Here is a 19,687-nt window from a genome sequence, read left to right on the forward strand (position 1 = left end):
CTATCTCCCCTTAGAAAGCAGATCCAAGGCCCTGTGCAGCAGAGTCCCACTGTACACGCACAGCATCTTCCCAGCATCCCTCCTCCAGCTCAGCCAGGAACACAAGAGGGGGCTGAATGCAGAGCCACAGCCAGCCCTGCACCACCCAGGGGCCCCATCCAGCCCACAGCTTCTCCACACACTCATCTCTGCATCTCTTTCAAAGAGTTTATTAGAAGTAAATATTTACATCTATTGCAAATGGTTAATAGGCAACACGGGGCTGAGAGCTCCCCTTGGGTAGGGAAGGATAGCAAGGGCCAACTGCTCACCTCCCCATCCTCCCTGGAAGCAGAGGGCAGCCTTCCCAGCTGCAGGTGGCTCAGATGAAGCAGCAGCTGGATGAAAGCCCATTCCCCTCCCAGGACAACTCACAGAAGGCTCCTCCTCTGCCCAAGATAAGAGCTTCCCGCTCCCCTGATACTGGCTCTGATTAGGCTGCAGGATGGATGGGAAAAAGGCTGCAATAGAAGTGAGGCAACTGCTCCTGCTGCTAGGTCAAAGAACACAATCCTCACCTTTGGGGCTGGAACAGATGGTGCTGTTCCAAAGGGGACAGGAGACCATGATGGATCGCGCTTCCCGACTGTCCCAGCTGTCACCCTACGAGGGCAGGAGGGGACAAAACTGAGCACCTTTTTGCTGTCCTGTCTTCCCCAGGAGTCTGACCAGGACAAGGGGGAGGAGTAGGAGGACTTCTTGAGAAACACTGCCAGTGCATGGCAAAAAAGGGCATTCCTCACCCCTGCATCACAGCATGCAGTGCTGCTGGGGCAGGAACCAGTAACAACAGTCCATCCCTACCCTAGTGCTCTAGACGTCAAACTCCTCATGGAAGCATCTAGTTCTGGGCTCCCTAGAGGATCACATTCCCTTCCCAAACTGTCCCTCTGCAGCAGCCCATTCCTAAATGAACTGGTGGAGCAGATGGGGTTTGTGCCTTGGCTGACCTCCATTCCAGTCTTTGCCCTGGAGCCAGTAAGGCAGCAGAAGTGCTCTGCTTAACCTCTCCTCCTCCCATACCGGCTCACTCAGCCAGCAGAACCTAGAGCTAACAGAGAACATTCTCTGCTCTTTGAAGACAGAGCACAGGAGGAGGAGATGTCTGGCACCACACAGCTCCAAAGGCAGCAGTTCCCTGGCCCATCCTATGCTATCCTAGTAAGACTGTTCAGTGGTTCAGGAGTGGAAGTGAAGGGTATGTGCAGGTGGCAGTAGCTATACTGTTGTGTTCTTCTCAAGGGGCACCTCTTGCCCCTCAGCTGAAGGAGGAAGGATACCTGTGGTCCATATTACTCTGGAGGGCAGCTCACAGTCCCCTGGGGATCAGGCACAGACGGTAGGGAAAGCTCCAGGCCTCTCTGCAGGGGTGACAGTGACCTACAATGCCCAGTGTTTCTCCCAGCAGCAGTGGAGGTTTCTCAGTTATGGCTTTTTTTCTTTTTAAAGACACAGAAAGAGGTTAGAGATGCTTTACCAAGTGCTCACCATGAAGTGCACCTCCTCCCTGCATCCTCTGCTCAGAAACATCTAACTCTGCCTCCTCCACAAGTGCTGCTGCCGGCTTTCAGCTCTACCACCAGCTCCTGGGGCCGGGGGTGACTAAGCCAGGAGGCGAATGACTCCGTTGTCTGAGCCCAGCAGGAGATGGCATTTCGTGGGCAGCACTGCCAGGCTGGTCAGCGTACCCCGGAAGTTCTCTGAGCTCAGTTTGGTTGTGCTGATGGGCAGAGCTGAGGACTCCAGCATGGAGTAGACACCAATCTTGTTGGCCACAGTGCCAGTGACCACTTCGTTGCCATAGAGGTCGAAGGCGTGGATGGGTTCAGATGCAGACTTGTAATGGTGCAAAGGTTTCTGCTCCAGTTCCTTCCAGACAGTCAGGGAATGGTCTGAAGAGGAGCTGATTAGCACGTTGCCCTCTGCAGCCTGCAGGAGAGGAAAGGCCAGTGAGCCAACACTGCTGCAGGGCAACTTCCCAGGCCCACCCTGCAAATGGAATCAGCAGGTAACTGCCAACAATCCAACAGTCCCAGTCCAATGCCTTGGGACAGTCCCAGCTGTTTCCAGGCAGCTGATGGTACTGAGTAGCAGTAACAAAGCATCCAGGTGGACACTGGAAGCTATAGAACTCTCTGGTAGCTGGCAACCTTCTCTAGCACTATCATCCAAGAGATGGGCTGTGCCTCGTCTCACCAACCTCCTGATACTCAGCACAACTGATTTATCATCTGTTACTACTGCAGTGGGTAAGGAGATCATCATGCAGTCTCCCTCTCCAGCTGCCAGATTATTTTCCTTCTCAGGAAGAGGAATTGGGAGGCTCTCTGACAGCAGAACACACTGCTGAGGGTAGGAGCCTGGAGGTGCTTATTAGCAGAGGCAGTGAGAGGGTAAACAACCCACACCACTGAACTTTGTTTAACCTGCGTTTGGGTCGAGGACATTGGAGCTCCAACGCTGCTCCCTGAGGGTAAATATGGACAAGAGTTACTCATTAGAGTGACACTCTCCCAGAGGGGCTGGGAGCCCTGTGGAGAAAGTGACACATCCACTGCCTCGCAGGAGATGTGTCTCCTCCGTGCCCCTGCCGCAGAGCAGCTCAGCAGGGACTGACATCTGGGAGGGCTGATCTCTATTCAGCACAGGCTGGACCAAAACAGTCACCCACAGCACTAACCATGGGGCAGGACAGCTTAAGCAGCCTCTTAGGGACACAGCAGGAGATGGACGAAGGCCCAGAGGACGGAGCAGACAAACCCTGCCGAGCAGCACGTGCCAGAAGGAGGGAGGATGCTCAACACAACTTCAGAAACGGAGCAGCCTGATCCCAGCTGAACCTCTCACCTTGATCTGCAGGATGTCCCCCTCATGGGCAGGCCACCCCCGCATGATGAGTCCTGTCCTGGTGTCCAGCAGCACGATGAAGCCAGAGGAGAAGCCGGCGACGACGCTGCGCCCGCTGGGGCTGACGGCCAGGCAGCGGATCAGCCCCGCGCTCACCCCGCTGCCCAGCCGGAACTCCTGCTGCAAGACAGACCAGCTCTGTGGCCACAAAGGCCTAGGGCACCCAGCGTTCAGGGCACAAGGCCCAGCTGGCTTTCATGGAGTCAGCAGAGCTGGCTTTGGGACAGCCACGATCACAGCACGGACCACAGGGGCGGAGGAGGGTGGCTCACAGAGCTCTGGACTCCCTACCTGTAGTCCCGGCTTCCTGTGATCAATGAACCGCAGCACAGAGTCTGCACTGGCCACTGAGATGCTGTGGTAGGGAGGTGGCATGGTGGCCACAGCTGTGATGGGGACTTTGCTGTCTAGTTCATCGAAAGTGCGGAGGAGTTTGCCTGTGAAAGCGTGACAGAGAGGTTACAGCTGGAGGTGTAGAGAGAAGGTAGGCAGCAAACCTCCAGTCCTGCACTGGTTGTTTAACAGGGGCCATCAAAACTCAGTATGGCCTCTCTCTGTCTTTAGAGACTGGAGGCAGCCCTCACCCTTGTCCCTCTTACCCGTGAACTGGTCCCAGATGTGCACAGTCCCATCACAGCTCACCACGTGCTGCGGTGCCTCCAGCTGGCCGACGTAGAAAACAGACTTCTTGTGCTCGGCGTAGGTGAAGCGCGGGGGCACCTCGCCCGTGCCGTCCCCGTAGTTGTACAGGGGCCAGAGCCGGACGGTTTTGTCCTTGCTGCCACTGAGGAAGAAGTCCTCGCTGCCCAGTGGTGCCACACACTTGATGGCCCCCGAATGCCCTGAGAAACTCTGCAGCTTGATCTGGTGGAAGTGGAAGCGGGGGTCGTGCTGGCTCACCCCGATCTCATACTGCCAGTAGGCCAGCCAGTTCCCACACAACATGTGGGTGCTGCGAGGGAGGTCCTGCTTCAGGGTGTTCTCCTCGCTGGATGAGCTGGGGATAAAGCCATCAGTGCCAGCACTGAGGCGAAGTAAGCCAAGGCCCTCACGTTGCGTGTCCACAGGGACCTGGATGCGGTTCCCCACCAGCACGCTCCCAAAAGTGCCGGAGTGACTGTCCTCCTGGGGGCTAGAGAAGGGCTCAGTCCCTCGCATATCTTGGTCTGAGCACGCTGCACTTGCTGTCTGCTCCAGGCTAACGGCCTGCAGGCTCTTGGGGTTCACATTCTCCAGGTAGAGGCTGGCCAACTTCTCAACCAGCGAGTGGTTGGGCACAACCGTCCGGATAACGTCACCTGAAGAAAGAGAAGATGGCTTCAAGGCAAGGAATTTCCCCACCACCACCCTCCACCATCAAGGGTCAGCTGAGAACACAACATCCCTCACAAGCCAGCCACAAGCTGCTTCCAGCCAAAGCAGCCTGAAGCCCAATGGGCTCTTGACCCAACAAGCAGACCAAGCTGTGGGGTTCCCCCAGCATGCCCTCTAACTCCTCCTGAGTTCAGGTCCAGGATGTGTGTGGAAAGCATGGAGCTCTCACAAATCCTAGGAGATGGTGGCCAAGCCATACCTAGCAAGCAGGAAAAGGGGATGTAGGTGATGTAGGCCATCTCAGGGTTAAACACCTTCTGTAACTCCATCAGCATGGATGGATCCAGGGCCAGCAGCTTCCCATCTGAAAGGGGCACCTCCATCAGCGGCACCTCAGAGGTGCTCAGTGTCTCTGCTGTCAAGCCCTGGACAAGAGCAAACAGGAAGATGCTGAAGATCAGATGCCCTCACCACATCATTCATTACACAAACACAGCCTAGGCTGGCTGCTGCTGACACCAGTACTGGTGTATGCAGGTATGCCATGCCCACCACATTCATGCAGCTGGGTACTGGGGGATGGCAGGAGGACCACATCACTGACCTGGTCTTGCAGCTCCTGCAGCAGTGAGAAGGCCCCGAAGAAGTTTCTCACCGTGTCGCTCAAATGCTGCTGCACCATCTCCTGCCCAATCCGCAGGCAGATCAAGGCAATCAGGCTGATTGTCTTAACACAGAGGACAGTACGGGCCTGGGCACCACTGGGGAAACTGGAGAGGACAACCATTACCAGCTTGCCCTCCACAGATCCCTTTTTCCCCTCCTCTGCTTCGTGCTTCCTGCCTTGTCTGTGTCATCAGAAGCTCTCCCACACCACATGCTCTATGTGCATGCTGTGTACCAGGGCAAGGAGGTGCACATGAAGGCAAGAGCAGCCCCACAACCCCAGGAGCATTAAGGCCCTCACAGAACCATTTCCAAATCCCTGGGTGAGCCAGTCCCCGCTGCAGGCACAGCACGCTGCGACACTCACCCGATGGTCGGCGAAGTGAGGAAGCCCAGCACTGGGAGCAGCACCTCTTGGCTGATCTTGGGGAGTATGTCCATCAGTGTGGCATCAGAGAGACACACCACCATCTTCTGAGTCAGGGTCACAGCAGCCAGGAGCCCTGCCTCCTTCCGGCTGTTCAGCCGGCCCCCACCGGCCCCACTGCTGGGTGCCACCTGCAAGAGGAGTCCTTCAGTGCCACCCCAGCAGCACACCATCAAGCTCAGCCTCAAAACCCAGCATGGTAGTGCTGGTCACAGCCCCGGCAGGACCAACTTGAGTGCTCAGTCTCGATAGTGACTGCTGTCTTGTGCTCAAGGGGTGAGCCTGAAAGTGGGGTACCACATCCCCAAGCTCACAGGCACCCTTTGGAGAGCATTTCCCTGCAGGACGCTTCCACAGCTGGAAAGACTCATGAGGGGAGAGAGACAACCTCAGACTGGCTCAGACCATCACCAGCCTGGATATCTCCAAGCATAATTTGCCAGGCCAGGAAGAGGGAAAACCTATTACACAGGGCACTAAAAGCAAGAATCAGGGTCTTCATCCCATGCCACACTGAGCCTGGATGCACATACTGCAGGGGAACAGCCCTTGCATGAAATAGAATCACAGAATGGTTTGGGTTAGAAGGAACCTTAGAGATCATCTAGTCCCAACGCCCTGCCACAGGCAGGGACATGTTCCAGGAAAGCTTCCACCAGCCCAGGTTGCTCAAGGCCCCATCCAACCTGGCCTTGCACACCTCTAGAGAGGGGGCATCCACAACCTCCCTGTGCAACCTTTTCCAGTGTCTCACCACTCTCACTGTAAAGCATTTCTTCTTAATATCCACTTTCAATCTCCCCTCTTCCCAGCTTAATAAACATCCAAGCACAAATGATGAGCAAACCTGCTGCTGACTTCTAGAAATCCAGCAGCTAATAACAGCATGAGGCACATCCTTTTCTTGCTGACAGTGCTCCAAAGCTGGTTAGAGCAAAGCCAAAGAGTTAACAAGATCAGCAGCAACGCTCAAAGATTCCTTTCTAGATTGTCCTATTTCCTAACTCCCAGACAAATCAGACACCCAGGGAAAAGAGAGCCAATAAAACCCACAAACAATTCCCAGTCTCTGCTATTATTTCTTGTACACCTGCCATCTTCCAGCTCATCACAGAGGCTCTTCCTCTCACTCAATACCCACTCTGCCAAATCCTGCAGGAAGGATTGACTTTATCCTATCTGTGACCTGCGAGTTTCACTGCTTTTAGTATCAGGCTGCCAGATGCTGGTCACAGGGGTATTAATACCCCCCCCCCCCCCCCCTCCCAGCACCCCCAAGCAGTGAGTTTAGTAAAGCAAAGCAGAACAGCTGGAGCTATGATTGCAACTGGGTGGAGAATTTTCCCCCTGAAAAAAAAAACCCACACCAAATCTCCCCCTTCAAGGCTGGAAAAACTGACAATGCCTTTTTGTTTTCTTTAAATGAACAGCTGTGGCCTCTTTTCCTCTAGGTCTAAATTATCAAAAAAGGGGAGAAAAAAGCTATTGAAGTTTTCCATTTAACCAGGAATCCATAGCCCAAGTGTGTGCAGCCACTGAAAAAAAAAGAAAGAAGAAGTCTGTTTTAAACATTCAAAACCTTGGGTTTGGTTGGGGTTTTCTTTTCTATACACATGAAAACCTGTTTTCTCCACCAAGCTGCATCACACACGTTTTCTTCTTGCTATTCAGCCATGAATTTCAAGCTGAGAAGTTTGTAAGCCTGGTCAGGTTGTATACAGTTGAAAAAAAAACCCACAACTTCAGCCTCTCCCTAATTCATCCCCTATCTACCCACACAGACCTCTCAAAAACCCTTGCTCCAGCAGTGCCCCAGCAGCCCAAGCTGCTCCACCTGCCCATTATCACAATCCCACCCTGATGCCAGCTCTCTTTCAGCACACTTGCCCAGCAAAGCAAAAGAAAAGCTTTTTGTCTGCTTTCACCCACACCAGTGATAGCTCTGACAGGGAAAACCCCCAGCTGAAATGGTGCAGGAGGAGCTGCAGCAGCCCCACGCAGATCCACGGTGGCCAAGGCTTGCTACAGAGCAAAGCCCACCAATGCAGCTGCGTGCTTCGCTGGGAGCAGGCTGGAGCTCATGAGAGCCCTGAAGGTGCCACTTCTGGCTGCATCAGCACAGCCCCTCCAGAGAACCAATGCAGCCAAAGCTGCTCGGCCCACACTGGCCCAAATGGAGCTCAGCCAAGCACAAATTTTGATGCAGGAGGCTCTCCTGGTGAGGCTGGGCTATTTACTGTGCATCCTGGACCAGGCTGCCCAGGGTGGTTGTGGAGTCTCCCTCTTTGGAGATATTCAAGACCTGCCTGGATGCATTCCTATGTGATCCGCTCTAGGTGATCCTGCTCTGGCAGGGGCTTTGGACTAGATGATCTTTCAAGGTCCCTTCCAGCCCCTAACATTCGGTGATCCTCCTCCTGTGCCTGGACAGAGCTGCCACCCCCAGCACACACAAGAAGAGGAGAAAAGGCAATAAATACAAACCAGGTAGCTGATGTAGGGCAGGTACTGGTAGGTGAGGACAGGCTCTCCATACAGGTATGCCACATGCAGCAGGCAGGCCAGCACAGGCTTGGACACCTGATCTCCCAGCACCGGCCGCTTCTGGTAGATATTTCCTGTACTCAGGGGACTGTTCTCATCATTGCTCGGTACAAACTGCTGCCTGGTAGGGCCTGCCCAGAGACAACATCATGAGCTGAAGCAGCAGGGCTAAACCCAAGCCACCAGGCACCCAGCAGAGCAGTCTGGGGCACAGCCCACCCTGGGACCCTGGGGTCCAAGGAGGAGCAGACATTACCAACGTAGCAGGAGGTGAGCAGACGGAGCAGGTTCCTGGCGATGAAGCGGGATGTAACGGTAGGGCCCAGCTTGGCTGAGAGCCACCTCACCATCTTACAGGCTGTGTCTGCAAAACAAAACCAGCTGCAAGGACAGAGCCCGGCACGGCGCAGATTAGCTATCACCCTGCTGCTGCCCAGACCCTGCCTGCCCCACCAGCAGCTTACCAGGTCTCAGATCTATACACTTCAGTAGAGGCCTGGCCTCCTGGCCTCTTACACTGGTCTTGTTGCTGTCCCCAAGCTGGGACCGTGGGCACCCCCAAATCTGCACTCGCTTCTTGTCCCTTTTCCCCTCACTGCTTTTCACGGAGTGTTTGCCATGCTCAGCAGAAAGGCTCAATGCCAGCAGGGTCTTACCCAGGAGTATTGTCTGCTCTTTGTCATCGCAGTGATCTGGCAGCTCCTCTCCCTCTCCATCCTCTGGCTCACTGCTGTCGTCAGCCAGGGTGACATCCACAGAGGCACCAGCATCCACAGCCACTGCCAGCTCTGCAACAACTGCAGCATCATCATGCTCCTCTTCCTCATGCTCCTCTTCCTCCTCCTCAGAGTCCTCACTCTGTTTCAGGTCCTGGCTGCTGTCCATCGACTTCAAGCTGCTCTTGTCCTTCTGAGAGTCCCCATCCACAGGTCTGTCCTCTCCCAGGGACACTTCACTGGCACTGCTCTTGTCACTCAGCCTCCCAAGGCTGAGCGATTCCTGCTCCTGAGGCTGCAGGGACTCCCCGACATAGAGGCCACTCTGGAAGTCCTCGCTCTCAGGCAGGAAGGCTTGGTCGTGGAAGCTGACACCAGAGGTGTAGTCAAGGAGGTCAAGAGCAGCAGAGCTGTGCTCCACATCCATTTTGATCTCCTCCCCAAACACACACGACACAGGGCTTTGCCCTCCACTTTCATCATCTTCAGCCGTGCCAAGGAGGGATTTGCTCTCCTCCCGCGAGCTCTCGATGCCAACAAGAATCTGCAGGATGTGTGGCAGCAGGTTCAGGAGGAAGGACTGCAGCCCCAAGCGCACGATCAGCTGGGCCACAAAGCAGTCTGTGTAGAGGTAGAACCTGCCATGGCGGTAGCAGGGGGTCTCATAGGCTCCAATCAATGGCTTGAGCAAGTACTTATTGGCATTCTTTGGACCTAGGGATTTAGCAATGGGTTCAAAGAGATACCATGCTGCGTAGACAGCCGTGTTCTCCTCAGACATCAGAGACAATATGAAGGGCAGAAGAATCTCCAAACCTTCAGGAGTGATTTCAGAAAGGATCCCCTCAAGCTGCTGCCACAGCTGGAAGACAAGTTCCCGGCCCTGGCCTTCATCCTCGATCTTCTTTGCCTGGTAGGTGAAAATGAATTTGTGCAGCGCTGGGAAGTATGTGGGGAAGGGAATGATAGAGCTGAAGGGACTGAGGAGCTGTGTGGGACAGGGTGGGGGGAGGCCCTGGGAGATGGGTTTGTATTCAAATAACTGCACTGTGCCCTTGCCCAGCCTGGGCTTCAGAAGCTTCTCCACTGGCACTCTCAGCTGCAGCAGGACCTGCAGCACATGCTGGAGTGGGGCTGGGATCTCCTTGGGATAGTAGCGACACAGATTGCGCACCATCAGGAACCGCTCCAACAGGGATGCGTCAGGCTTGGAAGGACGAATCCTCGGTGCAAATACAATCTCAGCTATCAGAATGCCCAAAGCTTGCATGTCCCTCTGGAAGAGGTCTGAGATACCCAGGGGTGACTCTTCCCATGGCTGCTCCAGTAGCTGCATTTCACTGCTTAGGCCTTTTACCAAGAAATTGTCCAGTTTCTCCAGTTCTTCCAGGGCCTGCAGTGGATTGAAGCCTTCAGGAAGAGTGATTTTCATGTCAGCCTGATCCACAGCACTTGGCTTGCTCCGACGGAGAGGTCGGACACCTGAGGTTTTACCTTCGGCAGCATAAGCAGGGAGGGTGGAGGAGGGCTGTGCTGAAGGCACAGTGGCACAGGGCTGGTCAGCAGCTCTACTGCTAGCAGAAATTGAATCCAGGGCTTCTGTGCCTTGCTCTAAATCATCCTCACCAGCCATGGGTTTCTCCCCAGACCAGGTGGTTTCACTGGGGGTAGCCTCCAGGACCAAACCATTAACTGCATCTATCACCTGCCCTTGGATATCCTCCACGAAGACAGTCTCCCGGATGTTCTGGAGAAGAGGCCGGGCAATGGCTGGAGCTTCAGCAGGGGTGTAGGCAGGTCCCACCATGCGCCTGGGATGAGGCTGGTCAAAGAGCTGCACGACCCCGTAAGTGGTCAGATGCGTGTGGTTGTCTACTAGATGAAGGCAGACATTCTTCTCCTTGACAGCATCCTTCCCCAGCAGCTTGTACCCAAAAGTGAGATCAATCCAGTGGTGGAGGTCCTGAGACACCTCCCGGCTCTCGAGCAGCATGCGGTGGACTTCAATGAACTCTTCGTAGGAGCTGCACCAAGAAGGCACATCCAGGTCGGGCATGTCTGGATGAATGGATCGGAAGATGGAGGGATCCGTGTAGAACTCCGGGATGCACTCATCTGGGGTCCAGCTCTGCATGCGCTCCATGCTGGCTGGATACTCGTTGGGCTCCCACTGGGACCTCACGTGGCAGCACAGCACCGCCTTGGGTGTCCTCCGAGCCGTGTACACGTAGTAGGTGATATCTGAAAGGACATCAGAGATGTGATGGGGGACATGGAGCTGCTCCCCACTAGACCCACCAGCAACAAATGCCTGTTTGGTCATCTCATAGGTGAAGTCCAGCTGCTTGTCTCCCTTGTTGAGTCGGAACTTGGATTTCCGTAGGTCCCTGAACTTGCCGTTTTTGGTAGTGAAGTCCACCACCCATGGAAGAACTGGGTGATAATTGGGGTCTCCCATTCTCCTCCCAGCCAAACTGTTTAGACGCATCAGGTAGTCAAAGTTGCTGACCTGCCCATGCACCCACTGCAACACCAGGTCTCGGAGGTCCTTCTGGCAGGCGGTGCACCTTGCCTCCTGCCCTCGCACGCCAGCACTGCTTTGCTCACTCGTTGGCTCCAAGCCAGCCTCCAGATTTGCTTCCTCCCTCTTTGGTCCCTCATAGTCTCTGAAGTTGATGCGGAGCCGGCTGCACAGCTTCTCATCCACTGCCACATCCCGAAGGGAGAAGGCACCACAAGCCAGACCCGCCTGGTGACAAGCCCTCATGGCCTGCAGCACGTGGAAGAGGAGGAAGAGGATTTTGGCGTGGCTGTTGGTGAGCTTGGCCGGGCTGAAAGTCACAATGTCATGCAAACAGTATTGCACATAAGGGTAGATGACATACAGCATGTCAGCTGACTCCAGCAGAGCTTCTGCCTGCAGCACGTTGGGGCAGGAGGGAACCCCCTTGGTGGCTGCCACGCTTTCCTTGGCAGGGGAAGCACTGGGCACGCTCTTGCCCACCTGAAGGACAGGGCAGCCATAAGCTTTCTGCAGGGCAGCCCGCAGCACATCCAGGGCAGGCAGGGTGGGCGGCACGTGGGCATGCTGGTAGGGCTGCACATAGAGGCGGTGAGCCTGGCACCAGAGGTTCCGGTAGTTCTGAGAGGCGACGCTCTGCATGAAGCCGTGCAGGGTCTCCAGGCTGCCGTTATGCTGCTCGGAGGTGGGGGGCTGCGCCCGCAGCAGGTATGCCAACCGGTCCTTCCGCAAGCCGTGGATCTCCACCCGGGTCCAGCCCGTGGGCAGTTTCTGCACAGAGTGCTGCAGGAATGTCCTCACCTCCACGTCGCTCAGCCCCTCCGGGCGTGGGCACAGGCTGGGCAGCACCCGGCGCTCTCGGAGGCTCGCCAGCCATTTCACCGGGACGAAGGCAGTGACGTGGGTCCTCTCAGCAGCAGCAGCCAGCTGCCGGTGGTCAATGTTCAGGTCCTGCTCCACACTCCGGAGGAAGGCATCCATATTGGCTTCTGCTGGAAGAAAAGTGGCCCAGAGAGTCCAAGAGTGAGAAGATGAATGTGACACCGTCCTTGCCCTCCCCCAGATCCCCAGGCTGCACAGGCACCAGTAGGAAGTTTCACTTCTCCGTTATCACCCCAGGGTGAAAAAATACTGGGTTTAGGAGCCTGGTCAAAAGTTGTTGTATTGAGTGGGGCGAGGGTGATAAGGAACCAGCTACAGTTGGCGAAGACAAGATGGGAACCTCTGCATCCAGGAAGGGGGCCACAGTGGGACCTCGATAGCTCTCGGGGCCAGGAAGGGGGATATCCTGGGGCCTGCACAGCCACAGGGCCATGGAAAGGGAGAGGATAGGAACTCCGCAGCCACAAGGCTGGAGGACCTCCACAGCCAAGGAGAGAAACATAATAGCACTGCTGCAGGTGGTGGGAAGACACAATGTGACCATGCTGGGGAAGGGGACACAATGGGACTGTTGCAGCATCAGGGAGAAGGGGCATGATGGCACCTCCACTGCCCTGGGGCTAGTACGGGGTACACAATCGGACCTCTGTAGCTAGGGAGGAGGACATAATGGGGCCTTCGAAGCCCCAAGAGCTGGTGCAAGGGACACGATATGATGTGTCCTCCGCAGCCCCAGTGATGGGCAAGGTGATCATATGAGGTACCCCTACAATCCCAGGGCCAGGGGCACAGGCAGCCCCCGGAGATGCCCAAGGGAGCATGCCCATCACCGAGGATCATTCCCAAGCACCAAGCCAGAGGTCACGGCCGGAGTGGCAGCCCCCGGCACCGGGACCAAGCCCCAGGGCCCAGCTGCTGGGCGCGGGGAGAAGAGCCAGGTTGAGTCCCACCGGCTCGAGGATTCGTCTTGGGGGCCCTCACCCTCAACCCCGCGGGGGGAAGGGTCCCTCACCGCCCCAGGGCCCCGGCAGCGCCCGGCCCACGCCCCGCGTTACCTGGCGGCGGCGGGCTCAGCCGCGGCGGGCGGCGGCGGGGGCGGCGCGGGCCCCGGCCATGTTGGTCAGGTGACGGCGGTCACATGCGGCCGCCGCGCCGCCATGTGCCCGGAGGGTGCGGGGTGTGCAGTGTGTGTGTGTGGGGGGGGGGGGTACAGTAATGGGACACAACACACAGACCCCACTAAGCCCGGTGCCCCCAGGGGATGCCCCAGCAGGGAGCAGGGGTCGGAGCCCCGCTCGGTATGCAGGGCCGGGCTCCCTCCAGCGGCCACCGGGGCGTGCGGCGTGCGAGGGAGGAAGGGAGAGGGGAGGTTGTTGCGCAAGGCCGGGGCGCGGTGCCTATAGATGGGCAGACAGTGGGGCATGACGCGCCTGGCTGAGGTCACCGTGACGTCAAAGGCGCTCCGGGCTGTCAGCTGGAGTCGGGCGAGCCGCGCTGACGAGGCAGCCAGCCTTAAAGGGGTCCCTGCGGCGGGCGGACCCCACCGGCAGCAGGTGAGTGCCGGGGAACAAGCTGGTGCAAGGCAGTGGGGCCAGGCCGCCCCTTCTGCCCCGGGGCTCTCCTGCCTTCCTCTCCGTGGGACCCAGCGCAGTCCTCGCAAGTTTGCGGGGGCCGCGGCGGAGCGGCCCCGGTTTTGCCTGGCTTTCGTCGTTGTAAGCCGAGCTGGGTCCTGCGGCCAGCGCCTGAGTGACGACTGGGCTCTGCTGCCCAGCGTGGGGCTGGTGATCGCGGCGTTATCCCCAGAGAAGGCTGCCTAGATACCCTTTGGGGCCGGACCCCGTTCGGCCCCTTTAAGGGTGCAGGAGACTCCCGCCGGGCCGCGCCGCATGGCGCGGCGGCGGCGACAGCGCGTGGGAGTCACGTGGGTGGGACGTGGAAGCAGCCCATTGGCTCCCCGCCCCCTGCCTGCTGCAATCAGCTGTTACTAGGGCGAAGGGCAGGAAACGTCCTTAAAGGGATCCCACAGAGCCGACACTCTCCATGTCCCCCCCAAAACACCGACTTGGCCCCTGGACAACTTCTTTGAAGGGGCTGCGCCCGCCGCGCTGGACCCGGGACGGCAGCGGGAGCACCGTGGCTGCCCGCAGGTCCCCGGTTTGCCCGGCCGGGCTGCCCCTGCCCTGCGGTGCCCCGGACTCCGTCCTGGGTCGAGCACGGCAGGCGCAGCCCCTTTAAAGAAGTTGTCCAGTCATCGCGCGGCGCTGCCAAGTCATCGGGGTCAGCCGAGTTCCCGTGACTCCGCCCTCCGCGCCCACCCATTGGTGCGAGCAGCGAGCGCTCACTTCTGATTGGCTGCCGACTTAGAGCAACTTCTCGGAATCGGGGCTGTGTCATCGGCCCCGGCGCTGAAAGACGCGGGCGGAGGCGCCCGAGGGCGGGCGGGCGGGGACGGATAGGGCGGCCCCGCGACAGCGCCGCGCCTCACTATGAGCCCACAAGCAGGGCCGGCCCTGTTAAGAGCCGCCTTCCTCCACCTCGACCCCCCGCCTCCTCACCCTCTTGAAAATGCCAACTCACAGCACCCGATGCATGCCGGGAGCGCCACTCTGCACTACACCTCCCAGCATGTCCCGCGGCGGGGTGGGCCTAGCTGTTTCCTAGGCAACCGCCGGTTGGTCCTGTGCTCCTCCATCAGAGGGGGCAGGGCAAGGCACCGGCTTTGCCTTTCCATTGGTCGAACGGCGATCTGTGCTTGGTGGTCATTGGTGAGAGACTGCAGCAATCTTAGCGGAGGGCGGGCTCGGCGGGGGCGGGGCAATCACTGCCTGTGCTGGGAGGTGATTGGCCAGGGGTGGGGCCGGTGGGTGGCTGCGTCATGACTCCGCCAGCTGATCCGAGACGGGAGCCGGCGCGCGCGGCGGCGGGGGGAGGCAGCGGCACCGGGTCCGGGTCGGTGGTGGTGGTAGTCCGGCGGCGCTGCCGCCGCCAGCTGCCGTTTGGCTGCGCCGCGCAGGTGGGTCTGATGGGGCTGTGCTGGGGCGTGCATTAAGGACAGCTGAACCCCTGCACGGGGTCGCCGGCTCACCGGGTGTCGAAGGGCTTAACAGCTCCGCCGCGCCCTATAGTCTCGCGGGGAAGGTCACCTTTTCTCGGGATAGGGTGGTGATGGGGTCGGGGGAGTACTTACCTCTGTATGACACTCCTGGGGCTCTGTGGGCGCTGCCGGAGCCAGGCGGCCTCGCCCCCGGTGGCGTCGGGGCGGAGTAGCGGGGGTGGCTGGGGGGGGGGGCGGGTTAGGACCGGGGCGCGGTCCCCGTTCGAGGGGGTCCCGGCGGGGCGGGCGGGGCCGTGGCCAAGGCCGCCTCGCGACGGGCGGTGGCCGCCCCGAGGGTGACCTTCACTCTGAGACCGGGCTGGGCAGACTTTGACCTGAGGCCGCTCCCGGTCGTGGGCATGGACCGGAGCATCCCGAGCAGCATAGGGGGCATGGAGATCGGTGGGGTGTCCTGGGGGGAGCGAAGAGACCAGCGTTACTGTGGAGGGAAGCTGTCTCCTTTAGGGGGAGAAGGAGGAATTGGTTTTACTGAGAGGGGAGACGTTGGGGGGAGGGGGTGACCCGGTTAAACCGGGTGGGAAGCACCAGCTGGGGCTTCAGCGGGTTTTATTAGCGCGGCGAGGTCCCACCGGGGCCTTTCCCAGTGCCTGGGGGGTTCTGACGGTGCCTAAAAGAGGTGGGAAAGAGACGTATTACGGGCAAGATTTTCCACTCTTAGTTGTCGGTGTCTGCAGGGCCCCCGGTGTTGACGGGGCCGGTGGCTCAGCGGCGGGTGCTGATTCACGGGCCGGCGGGGGTGGAGCAGGGCCGGGTCCCGCTCGCTGGAATCCGGACCAGATGTACCCGGCACGCCAGGAATGCTCGGCATCCCAGCCAGGCCCCGCCGCCGCTGCTGCTGCTGCTCCCCGGCTGCCGCCACCGGCCCCGCGCCGTCAGCTTCCCCGCAGCCCCCCGCCGCGACACCCACCGGGACTCCGGCCTCCCCCCAGCCCCCTCCCGAGAAGGCTCGGTGCCAGCCGGGAGCTCGAGTGCCTTTGAGGTGACGCTGGCAGGAGGATGATGCAGGGCAGCTGCCCTGGTGAGCAGACTGGGAGGTTCCCTGGGCCGTCTGTGTGCCCTGCTCGGTGGGACCAGACCCCCAGGGGGTTCCCAGAAGTCGATCCCTGCAGCCAAGAGACTGCAGAAAGAAAGAAGGTTTATCCTAGGGGGAGGGGGAAGAAGGGGGATCCCACACCAGGCCCTGGGGTTGGTGTCTGACAAAATGACACAGAAGAAGGCTGCGTTCCCCAAAATTCCCCCTGGTGCTGGCCTGGCTCAGCCGCCTGCCAAAGTGTCTTCCCCGGCAGACAGCTGCTGGCCCCTGGCCAGGTGGGACCCTGCCAGTGCGGATGCCGGAGGTGAGCAGCCAGGGAATGCCGTAACCTGCCGTGGCCTCCCCGCTGGTCCCTGCCAGACCAGGTTGTCTTATCCTTGTTTTCTGCTATAGATGTCCTTGATGTCTCTGCCTGTCACACGCGGGTTTAGGGCCAGCAGCAGCTGCTGGGGCTCACATACCCCACCTGCTTCGGGAGAGGGGAGGGCTGGGGAGAGTTGAGGTTGGAGCTGCGTCTAGAGCCCCTGTGCCAGGTGAGGATCCTGCGGGATCTCAGCTCAGAGGAGCTTCCTAGGAGGGAAAGATGAGGTGATGGATCACAGCTTGGTGCTGGGATGGGGGAGAGGAGCAACTCTGCTGCCTGGGTGGCTGCTGTGGGTGGTGTCTCAGCTCGGTGTGGTTCTACCCTGGCTCTGATGTGTGTGTTCCTTTCCCAGGTGCTGCCCTGCTGCCTCACTCCTGGCTAACCAGCAGCAGTTCTTCAGTGGCAAGCTTTATGTCCTTGTCTAGTAACTAAAGCTGCCAGTTGAAGAACTGTTGAATGTAGCCACTCTCATCACCGGGACCTTGGATGGCAGCTGGACCAAGTGACCAGAACGAGCCAGCCTGCAGCATCCTGTGGATTTGTGGGCTGAAGATGAGCCCAACCAAGCTGAAGAAGACTCCTCACCACCCCCAGACAGTCTCAGCTGGGGGATTGCCAAGTAGTCCTGCCTGTGGGGCTGTTGGCAGGGTTCTCCCTGCTCGTGGGGTGGCACTGAACTGCATGAGAGGTGATTAGAGAAGAGCAAAAGAGGCATTAAACTTTCTGTTTTGTTCCTCAGTTCAGTTTTGGGATGTTTGTTACCTGTGGATCTGCCTGGTGGGAGTATGGTGGGGGCTGTGGACTTGGCTGGGTGAGAGGAGCTGTAGCACTGGGGACTTAGTCCCTGGATGATGCCACCCCAGGATCTGCAGGTGGAATGTTGGGTTTTTTTCAGTTTCCCTTGGTTTGTCCCCAGCAGAAGAGGTGACCTGAGACTGGGTGTAGCTTGCAAGACTGCCCAGTTGCTGTGCTCAGGAGCAGGATTAGTCCTGCAACACTCCAGGCAGCAGGAAGGAGCTGCAGGAGAGGGCTGGCTCCACACCCACGCTGCCCTGCTGCGGGTCAGGGCCTGGCGTGGTGGGGCTGGGCTGCCGGGAGCTGGTGACTCAGGGCCGAGTCACGCATGGCCCCAGACATCTGTTCCAGGAATTGCCATCCCACAAAGCTGGGCACCCCTGAATGGGGAAGCACCAAATTCCAGATACTTGGAGTTGGCAGTGCTGACAGGGACCCAGCTGAACCTTGCTGGGCTCCTCTCTGGTCCAAGTTCTGTCTTCCTGGTGGATAGAAGCTGAAGACTGCCCTGACAGGGACTTGGAAGCTTCTCTCCTCAGATGGAGATGTCCCTGCTGTGTGCTGTATAGCTCTCCTATGGCTCAGTGCACAGTGAAATGTGTCTCTGTGGACCCAGCAAGGGTTCCTGGGAGCCTCTGCACCCCAGGAGGTGCCTCTGACACAGGACTGCCAGGATGACCACCTCTCAGGCTGCTTTGGTGTCTGGGAGGCTGAGGAGCATCTGGGCAGGCTCCAAGCAGCAACACCAGGAAGAGCCCAGTTTGTCCCTGCTCTGAGGGGAGGCAGGGAGGAAGGACCCTGTGCTGAAGTCAGTACTGTTGCAACTAGATCTGCCTGCCCAGCTCCAGGGCTGCTTGCAAATTTTGGCACCCACTGATGTGTGAAAAAGGAAAGTGGAGCAAATACATTGTCCTGGTGTTGGACCTGCTCTGGTTGGTGTGTGCTTGCTGGAAGCTGTGAGAAGACAAGGTTTTGGGGTCATTGTCACCTGGGGAGAGTAGGGCTGCTGAATGTCCTCAGATCACTCTCTGAGCAGAAAGGACCATGGATGAACACCTCCAGCTTGAGGTGGAGCTGTTCTCTTCCAGTGCAGATTGCTTGCTGCAAGTCCATACAAAAGACCTGGCACCTGCTCAGGGCTCAACAAGTTCTGGAGCGCACTGAGGGGGCAAAAGTCGTGGGTGTGTGTGTTGCAGCATGCTCGAGGGCAAGGAGGAGTAGCTTCTGGGCCATGCTTCCCCCTTCCTATGCAGTGCTGTGGATGCTTGACATGGAGGGGAGCTGTGTGCTCTGGCCAACAGTGTCTTTGCTTTCACATGCCTTGGTGTATGGGTAAGGCTGAGATCTGCTGCTTCCTCCTGTCAGGGTGAAGGATTGACCTGCTCTGCTGAAAACCAGCTCTTTCCTCAGTGGCTGCTCTAGAGCAGAGAGTTGCCCTGAGCAGCAGCAGCACCATACCTGAGGTCAGAAAATGTGAAATGCCATCTCTCAGGTCAGGTTCCTACATGAGGTGCCAGGGTGCAAGTTTGTGCCTTCAGCCCAACAGTGGCGTTGCAGTGCCTCACCTGCTGAGCAAACAGGCTCAGGCTCTGGCTCGCCTGCACCTAGTGCAGAAGCAGAAGGGTTTGGGGCTGACAAAGTGTCCTTGTGGGAACTTGCTGGGCTCTCAGGGCTTACCCTTCCTCCTCCAGAGCCTCATGTGACCGGTGAGTAAGTGCAGTGTTTCCTGTAAAAGGCACAGCCTTGCTCGCTCTTGACTTGTAAAAATCTAGTAACTCTTGCCTCTAGCACCCAGGCTGTTTCCTGCAGTGGCTGGCCACCTCCTCGAAGCATCCAGCATGCAGGGACACAGCAGGAGACAGAGATGTTGACTGGGGCTGGGATTTCTCTGCTGCTGTCGGGGGTGGGAGCGCTGCCTGCAACAGCTAATGCAATATTCAAGAGAGCTGTAGCAACACCAGCAGGTGCTGCTCACTCAGAGGTGGGATGGCAGCCCTGTCCTGAGGGGTAGGGTATTTGTGTAGAGGAACTCACCCCAGACTATGCACCTCCCAGCTGGGAGAGCAGTTTGCCTTGGTCACAGCTTCCTTTGCTGGGAAAATGTGCTGCTGCAAAGCAGAAGGTCAGCGTGACCGGTGTGCTGAATGAAAGCTTCCTGCCAACAGCCAGTGAGAGGAGCAGGAGGGGTTGGAGCTGTGAATGTATGGCTGTTTCTGACTGCTCAAACCCTCAGCTGAGCTCCAGACATGAACATCCTCCTCTTATCCAGCCCAGCAGGTCTTCACCTAGAAGAGAGTGGGGAAGCACTGCTTTGCTTTGCCCCAGCATGCAAGCGAGCAGCCAAGGGCTGTCTGCAAACATCAA

General features: G+C 58.2%; 1 protein-coding gene and 1 long non-coding RNA gene across 7 annotated transcripts; one reads left to right on the forward strand and one right to left on the reverse strand.

The window, feature by feature from the left end:
- Window positions 1-170: 170 nt before the first annotated feature.
- On the reverse strand, window positions 171-14,171 carry WDR81 (WD repeat domain 81). Of its 4 annotated transcripts, none has more exons than XM_068154615.1 (11): window positions 13,072-14,171; window positions 8,554-12,126; window positions 8,154-8,261; window positions 7,838-8,028; window positions 5,294-5,484; window positions 4,865-5,030; window positions 4,520-4,685; window positions 3,546-4,244; window positions 3,238-3,383; window positions 2,887-3,066; window positions 171-1,968 (listed from the first exon to the last, which is right to left on the reverse strand). In XM_068154615.1, the coding sequence occupies exons 2-11, from the start codon at window positions 12,113-12,115 to the stop codon at window positions 1,642-1,644; spliced, it is 5,736 nt and encodes a 1,911-aa protein (XP_068010716.1). In that variant the 5' UTR covers window positions 12,116-12,126; window positions 13,072-14,171; the 3' UTR covers window positions 171-1,641. The 4 variants fall into 4 exon arrangements, with proteins under 4 accessions (XP_068010716.1, XP_068010715.1, XP_068010717.1 ...); XM_068154614.1 differs by having other exon boundaries at window positions 172-1,968; window positions 8,554-12,123; XM_068154616.1 differs by having other exon boundaries at window positions 177-1,968; window positions 2,887-3,063; window positions 8,554-12,123.
- LOC137449273 (uncharacterized) lies at window positions 13,397-17,266 on the forward strand. 3 transcript variants are annotated; one of them, XR_010989341.1, is made up of 2 exons: window positions 13,397-13,569; window positions 16,881-17,266. It is a non-coding gene; the product is annotated as an uncharacterized lncRNA (long non-coding RNA). The 3 variants fall into 3 exon arrangements; XR_010989342.1 differs by lacking the exon at window positions 13,397-13,569 and adding an exon at window positions 14,897-15,029; XR_010989340.1 differs by lacking the exon at window positions 13,397-13,569 and adding an exon at window positions 15,338-16,149.
- Window positions 17,267-19,687: the final 2,421 nt, after the last annotated feature.

This window comes from Melanerpes formicivorus, unplaced genomic scaffold, assembly GCF_026170545.1.
Source record: "Melanerpes formicivorus ecotype bairdi unplaced genomic scaffold, bMelFor1.0.p_v2 SCAF_29, whole genome shotgun sequence".
NCBI classification, from domain to species: domain Eukaryota; kingdom Metazoa; phylum Chordata; class Aves; order Piciformes; family Picidae; genus Melanerpes; species Melanerpes formicivorus.

Coding starts and splice junctions, on each gene's coding strand:
- WDR81 (XM_068154615.1), bottom strand. CDS start 12,115: ATGGATGCCTTCCTCCGGAGTGTGGAGCAGGACCTGAACATTGACCAC. Junction 4,686..4,864: donor TGCAGGAGCTGCAAGACCAG/GTCAGTGATGTG, acceptor GCTCTTGTCCAG/GGCTTGACAGCAGAGACACT. Junction 4,245..4,519: donor CCCCTTTTCCTGCTTGCTAG/GTATGGCTTGGC, acceptor CTCTTTCTTCAG/GTGACGTTATCCGGACGGTT.